Here is a 7,661-nt window from a genome sequence, read left to right on the forward strand (position 1 = left end):
CAAGCCTGGTTTCCTTCTGGACTTGCATCCTGTAGCGGACTGTAGGCTGCAAATGAAGCTTGTCCCACAGCATAACATGCTTCATATGGGCTCTCTTCCATGTTCCTTTATAGCTTTAGGCCACTGTCACTTTTTCTAAAACCAGCTGTGTAAATATTTACGCTTTTTCACTCTTAAAGGTGTATTTAGCTCCAAGTTATTCCAAAGTCCACGGATGGCAGCTTTCAGCTCCAAGCAAGTAATTTTTAAAGCTATGTCCTGTGCTTGACCAGGAAGATGCACTATCATTTCTGAGAGCTGGAAAAGCCAGGCTGCCAAATAATATGACCTTGTTTTTCCTTTTCAGAACAACCCAAAGATGCCAGACCCTAAATTTGTTTTATTATTTATAGACAAACTGTTTCATACGGTATTGGAGGTTTTAAAAATGTATTATCTCTCATGCGCCTCTCCCTCCCCTTGCACAGTTGGATTGGTGGTAACTAAGGCAACCCAGCTGCACAGCCTGAGAGGCACAGAAAATAGTACCAGTAATGACTCTTTTTTTTTTTTGTTTTAAATCCCAGAGTTTCTAGAGTACTAGACAATGTTGAGCAATACAGAAACTCCAAAGAGGATAACTGGAAACAATGGGCTGATTCTTTCACTGCCATAAATTTACCTCAGCCAAGAATTTGGCTGCAGGGTCCGAGTACCAAAGATGAACCGTGTGACAGCTTCTCCTGTTCCCCATGGGTAGAAAACATAACGCAGGCAACTGATCTCACGTTACTTTGAACAGTCAAACTAGAACCCTCAAAAATAAAGCATGGCAGTTTTCCCTCAGGTTTTGCCCCTGGTGAGACAATTAGATCCACAGGAGAAATTCAGATCAAAGTTCTCCACATTTCAGAGCAACATTTCAGGTGAGGTGCCTTCTCTGGCACCAGCATTTGAAGATGGGGAAGATTCATTTGTCTTCCGTCTAACACATTTGAAAAAAACCCCAAACGTTCATCAGATGCTTCATTTCAATATTTTGAAATGCAGGTGGATAGGAGCTATAGCTAGCAACAGCTATGCGCTCCACCAGTGATTTAAATGTCTGCTGAGTGACTCTGGGAAACCACCTGTGAGATTTTTATGGCCACAAGGCCTCTGCCAAGTCCAGAGAAATGCTCAGCCCCGCACGGTGGAACTATCCTTTGGGACAGACACAGAGCAGAAAGGGAGGCTGGCTGCCAGAGTGGGCAGCAGCTCCAACAGGCCCCGGCCTAGATGCTCACTGTCCTCCAAAAGGGAAAGCTGTGGCCAGCAGCTGGTTGAGGAACAGTGAGCAGGGGGCAAAGCCAGAATTAAAGATACTCTAAAGCAAGGGATAAGGCAGTACAACAAAAATGATAGGCATCGCTCTCAGGAAAAAGAGGAAACACAGTGGAGTAAATTCCTCCTGCTGAGGGCACGGATGGACATGCTCCTCCAGATCTTCTGGGAGCTCTTGAATACCTTGCAAAGACATTGCTGAAATGGATTCACCTAAGGCTGTGCTAAAGTTAGATGGCAATCTTCTCCTTAACTTATTTTTTCTCCTCTTTTTGGAGTACTTGTGCATTAAATGCCTTTTCCAGAAATATATAACATGCGTTAGGAACTGATTGTTTTCCCTGGGTTTTATTTTTGTATTTACCTGCTTGTGAAGCCAAGCTTCCTTAATACCCTGCAGTCAGCTATTGGGAAACCCAGCCTATGTGGCAGCGCATGAATCTGTGTGATACAAAGCAATACTGTAATGCAATTGAATTCTTGATGCTCTCATTATTCCGAGCAGCTGTTGAGACTGCAGAAACCTGAGTGGCAAATAAAGGGATGCAGAGGACCACTGTGTGGGATACAAAGTCATTCTACCATTGTACTAGTACAGACTTATGAACAGCAGTTTTAATATGAATGTTAAAATGCTCATGTTCTGCAGGTAGTTATCAACCCAGACACAGGTTCCACTCCACCCTTCACTATTACAGTGTCCAGGAGGGATTTTTAAACTGAACCTGCTTTCCAGAAGATATCTTCATTTTTTCTATCATGCCTTTAAAAGCAAAGAATAAGAGTCCAGGGTATATCTATTTCTTTCAGTGAACAAATAATGTTTATATCTACAATTTCACTATATTGCCAGTGACAAATGGAACTCAAATTTGAGAGGATTTACAGCCCAGAGTTTGCAAACTAAATACGAATATTTACTTTTGTCTTATCCATTCATCCTAGTTGTGCCACAAACCTGTGATGGCATATTTATATCCTGCATATTTGTCACTCCCCCAAGCCGCAGTTTACCCCTCGGGTAGAGGAGTCTAGCTATTTAAAGGAAACCTGCACCATCTGTCACACGCTGTACTCTTGCTGACAAGTTTATCTGATGATCCACTGGAGGGAGACCCGATCGGAAGCTCTGGCAACCCAACGCTTACGATTTCATCACTGGAAGCCAGACAGTAACAGGTGCTTGCAAATATGCTGTCCCTGGCCTCATAGGCTAGTCTGGTTTTGTGGCAGGGTTTTTTCTCCCCCGTCTTTAAAATAACTATTTGGTCAGTACAAAATAATTACAGTATCTTTTGGGAAGGAAGAAATGCCAGGATTTTGTTCCATATCAGGTCAATTGCCAAATGCTGTGGAGGCTGGAGATAAATAAAATAGAGCAATTAGTGTTTCAGAGCCTCTGAGGTCTATGGACAAGGAAAGCACCTTTAAAAGAGGGTTTCCTGTGAGTAAATAATCATCAACAGGGAAAAACAAGAGTCTGAGACAGTGCTTTAGATAAGGGTACCCAAATGTGTTCAGTTGTTGCCACACTTGGTGCCCCAAAGTAGCACATCTGATCTCTAGCTAGTGCTTTGGAAAGCTGTGGGTCTTTGGTACGTCCTCTGCCATCCTGGCCAGACACGTGGGGATGCTCCACGTATCTTAGCTGAAGGACTAATCATCTGCTGCCATTTTCAGATGAGCTTTATTTTAAAGCTTTTCACATATTCTTGCACCGAGCTAGGCTTGTTTGGTGGCAGATACTTTTTCCCCACTGGCAAAGCACTGTTATTTCCAAGGGATGTGACCCACGGTAGATTTTATAGAATCACAGAATTGTTTAGGTTGGAAAGGACCTTTAAGACCATCAAGTCCAACCATCAACCTAACATGGCCAAAACCACCACTAAACCACAACCCTAAACATCACCTCTCCCTGTCTTTTAAAGACCTCCAGGGATGGTGATTCCACCACTTCCACGGGCAGCCCATTCCAATCTTTGATAACCCTTTTGGTGAAGAAGTTTTTCCTAATATCCAATCTAAACCTCCCCCAGCACAACATGAGGCCGTTTCTTCTTGTACTATCGCTTGTTACTTGGGAAAAAAGACCAACCCCCACCTCGCTACAGCCTCCTTTCAGGTAGTTGCAGAGAACCATGAGGTCTCCCCTCAGCCTCCTTTACTCCAGGCTAAACAACCCCAGTTCCCTCAGTTGCTCCTCATAAGACGTTTTCCAGATGCCTCAGCAGCTTCATTGCCCTTCTTTGGACATTCTCCAAAACATCAACGTCTTTCTTGTCATGAAGGGCCCAAAACTGAATGCAGTACTCGAGGTGGGGCCTCACCAGTGCAAAGTACAGGGGGACCAATCACTTCCCTAGTCCAGCTGGCCACATTATTCGTGATACAGGCCAGGATGCTGTTGGCCTTCTCAGCCACTCTGGCACGCTGCTGGCTCATCTTCAGCTGGCTGTCCACCAACACCCCCAGGTCCTTTTCCACCGGGCAGCTTTCCAGCCACTCTTCCCCAAGCCTGTAGCACTGCATGGGATTGTTGTGACCTAAGTGCAGGACCCGGCACTTGGCCTTGGTCAATCTCATACCATTGGCCTCGGCCCATCCATCCAGCCTGTCCAGATCCCTCTGTAGAGCCATCCTACCCTCAAGCAGATCAACACTCCTGCCCAACTTGGTGGTGTCTGCAAACTTACTGAGGGTGCACTCGATCCCCCCATCCAGGTCATTGATAAGGATATTAAACAGGAGCGGCCCCAACACATAGCCCTGGAGAATGCCACTTGTGACTGGTCCACAACTGGATTTAACTCCATTCATCACAATTCTTTGGGCCTGGCCATGCAGCCAGTTTTTTTATCCAGCGAAGAGTATGCCCGTCCAAGCCATGAGCAGGGAAAAATCATTCCTTAGTAGTCAAGTAATCCCTTCCTTGCTAGGATGTCCCAGACTCATTCCACTTCTGCAGCACTTCAGCGTTAGCAACTGGCTCAAGCCATGCACTTATAGCCTACTCCTACTCCCAGACAGGTTTGGATCTCCAGGGATTTGGGAAAGCTGGGGCCAAGTTCACATCCTCTTCCCAACAGCATGCTTGATCTGTGAGAGGGCTTCTTTGTTGTGTCTTTTTCTTTTTTTCCCCAATAACTTCTTCTCCTCTGCCTCCAAACAGGAGATTCAATAGTAATACTGGACTACAGGCGGAAAGGCAAGTGAATCCTCCTCTTCAAGCCAAACAATCTCTCCATGAATGCTGAAGCCATGAAGTAGAGGAAAATAAATGCAGCTGTGATAAATCCTTTCTCCAATGCATTGCAGCTTCTGGTGAAGCCATTATGTCATCAGACATATGGAAAACTGGTGGAAAATATGAAATGTTTGCCTCTTACATGATAACTCTGCAACTGCTATGAATAAGAAAATTGCGTTCATCTGTTTACACAGATTTCTCATCTCTTGCACAATGTACGTGAGGATGTGTCCATGGTTAAAACTCGTCACTGGTAAATGAACTCCCTCATGAGCTTGGCACCACTCTGTAAAGACCTGTGAATGCAAGCCAGCTCTTGTTTGGATCGGCCTTCATCAAGTCTGGAAAAAATTAAGAGGAGGGATAATTCTAACAGTGCTGTGACTTCCAAGCTAGCTAGATAACAAATTGGGCTAACAAGGACCGTAATTAGGAATGTCTGCTCAGAAGTTCACCGTGAAGCCAAGTTCTTCTAACAAGAAACATTCTGGAATATTAATATGCATAATATCTCCCCTCCATTTTAACAGGAAATCTGAACACAACACTTTCTTCCTTTTTCTTGGTTTCAGTTAATCTCGCAGCAAAAGTAACCTAATTATACTGACTGTATGATTGCTTTGACAGAAAGCATGTTAATTTAAAGCACTGTTTAACATAAAGCTGCCTGCCATATAATTATACTCCATTCACATGTTTACTAATCTTGCTCAATATAGTTGATTTCTGTTATTAGCCTCAACATCTTGTTAACATCTAAAACACTGGAGATCTGCTTTGCAAACTCCAATAAACAGGCAAAACCAACAGGAGAGTAAGCATCCCTTAATGGTCAACATGAAAAAAGAAATATCTCTGTTATTAGCCTTGCATTTAAATGAGGATTTGAAACTAGTTGCAGTACTTAAATGTCTAAATCGATCTTCACCGCCAAAAGCCCTAGCTTAGAGCTACTGTGTGCACAGTTCACGGGGGTGTTATTTTCATCTTTCGAATGTTGCTGGAGCTTAGTAAAAACGAAACACATTGTGAGCCGCCTGTGAGCAATAAAAAAAAAAAAAAGTGTATACATAAGAGTGTTCTTCTCACATGTTAAGCACCTGATAAAATTCCAGCCTGGGAAGTTAACATACTAGGGCTAGACTGTAAACTAAGTTAACTCACTGAAAAATGTGCACACGTTCAATAATTCCCAACTTATCTAGATAACTCACTCCAACTAACTTTGCAAGGGGAACGAATGTAAGCCATTACACACAGACACACACACACACATCCCTCCCTCCTTTTCTGTTGAAGCTAAAGAAGTACATGGAAAGAATTCAGCTGAAAGGTGCTGGGCAAAGGAAATATTTCAGAGAGGCAGACAGAAGAAAAATCATGAAGGGAATTAGGGAAGAGGAAAAAGTTGAGGAGACTCTCTATACAGGTTTGTTGGGTATTTTTCTCTCTCTCTTTTTTTTTTTTTAATTTATCATTTTATTTTGTACTGATAGTCCAGCGTAAACTTTTTAAATGTCAGAATCTCAAACCAAAGCCTGGGCCCTGACAGGGAGGGGGCCCGGTTCTTCCCATGTCCAACCAGAGGAGCTGAACAGCAGATCTCATCCTCGGCTCCTGCTCGCACCGGGATTACCTTTGGGATTTGGCATGGTGCCTGCACTACCAGGGTTTGAATAGAATCGGGGAGGGGGAAGGAGGTTGTTTCTTTCTTTGAAAAGGGCTCAGAAGAGGCACTACTCACTGCTACGTCCAGCGCGGAGAGGCTGGACCCCCGTCATGCGCTTTGGGAAGGCGATCAGGAACGCCTGTCCCCAAAACACAACCGCTGGGATCTCGGGTTTGCTTTGCTCCTTTCTCCGACGCACATAAAACCCCGTAAGGAAGAACGCGTGCGTCGCTGTTCGCAAACCGACGCTTTCCCTGTGATTTCACAAAGGCGTGAGCGAGGTACTCCGAGTAAGGATCTGGCCTTTACCACGTTTACACTAGATTCCTCTTTCCAGTCCATTTCTCTCTCTCTCATTTTATTTTGAGTAAGTATGCAAAGTCAGTCAGAACTGTTTATTTATAGCTGTAGATTTTCATGGCTGTATAAATTAGATGTTATTACTGAATGAGATGCCCGCCCACTCACCCAGTGCAGCTGTACAGGAATCCTTTCATGCTGCTCCACGGTACGCGGTCTCAATCGGGAGAAAAATGACATCTTCCCAGTCAGACGAAGGGCCCACTGCTTAAACCCTCGGGCAAAAAAACCCCAGCAATTAATTTTTTCCACAGTACAATGTGCAGTATGACAGCCACAATTACCTAATACTATTTAGGCCTGCCACTTCTGTTTGGCAGAGAAAGAAAATGAAGGTTTAAACTCACCAGAGCAAAACCCCACAAACTAGAACCTACGCCTGCACTTCCTTTTTTACAAGATTAAGTGATTTTTCTTTGGAGTGAATGAGGGGACGGGGACAGCCAGGGGAAGCAAAACTAGTTGTCATTTGATACAGAGCACTATCAGAAAATATCAAAAAATAAGAACCTATCCCATATACACACAGAGAGCTATTTCCAGCAGAATACAGCTGGAAAGGAATATCCACCACAATTAGGAGCTTTCATCTTAGCTCACACCTTTGTAACAGTTTACTCTTGCAAAAAGCATAGGCAAGCCCTAATTTATTCCCTCCCCAATTTCCCACACAAATTTCTTGGTTTGGGTCTCTGCCAGAGCTTTGGGGTCACAATCTGACCTCAATAGCATAACTTAGGATTGTTCCAAGCCTTCAGTGGAACTACTGAAGATTTACTTTGATGGATAAGGGGCCGGGATCTGGCATGCAGAAAATATGCATTTACATTCTACCAAAGTGTCTAAAATAGTTGCCCAGGGAGGCTGAAATTCAATTTGAGACCTTGTATTCACTTGGCAGAGCACATAATTAAATATTTTGTGCCACAAAATTAACCAGAGAGTCTCAGGGGTATTGGTAAGAGGAGGCTTAGAATCATCCATGAGAGCCAAACTAAGACCCATTTCCCAGGCAAGTTATTCAGTAAATATTGGAAAAAAAATATTTCATTCATATACGGGTTCATAATTTTTGTTAGT

At 43.7% G+C, this 7,661-nt stretch overlaps 1 protein-coding gene across 1 annotated transcript in view; it reads left to right on the forward strand.

The window, feature by feature from the left end:
- Positions 1–4,548, forward strand: part of ADTRP (androgen dependent TFPI regulating protein) — a gene marked incomplete at its 5' end in the record, with an annotated part of 34,558 nt that extends 30,010 nt beyond the window's left edge. The window contains one exon of the mRNA XM_082479720.1: positions 4,475–4,548. Within this exon, the coding sequence (XP_082335846.1) occupies positions 4,475–4,518 (44 nt within the window). The 3' untranslated portion in view covers positions 4,519–4,548. The remainder of the gene's footprint in view (positions 1–4,474) is intronic.
- Positions 4,549–7,661: the final 3,113 nt, after the last annotated feature.

The sequence above is a fragment of the Vanellus vanellus genome (genome assembly GCF_965231255.1).
Source record: "Vanellus vanellus genome assembly, chromosome: 2".
Lineage (NCBI taxonomy): Eukaryota > Metazoa > Chordata > Aves > Charadriiformes > Charadriidae > Vanellus > Vanellus vanellus.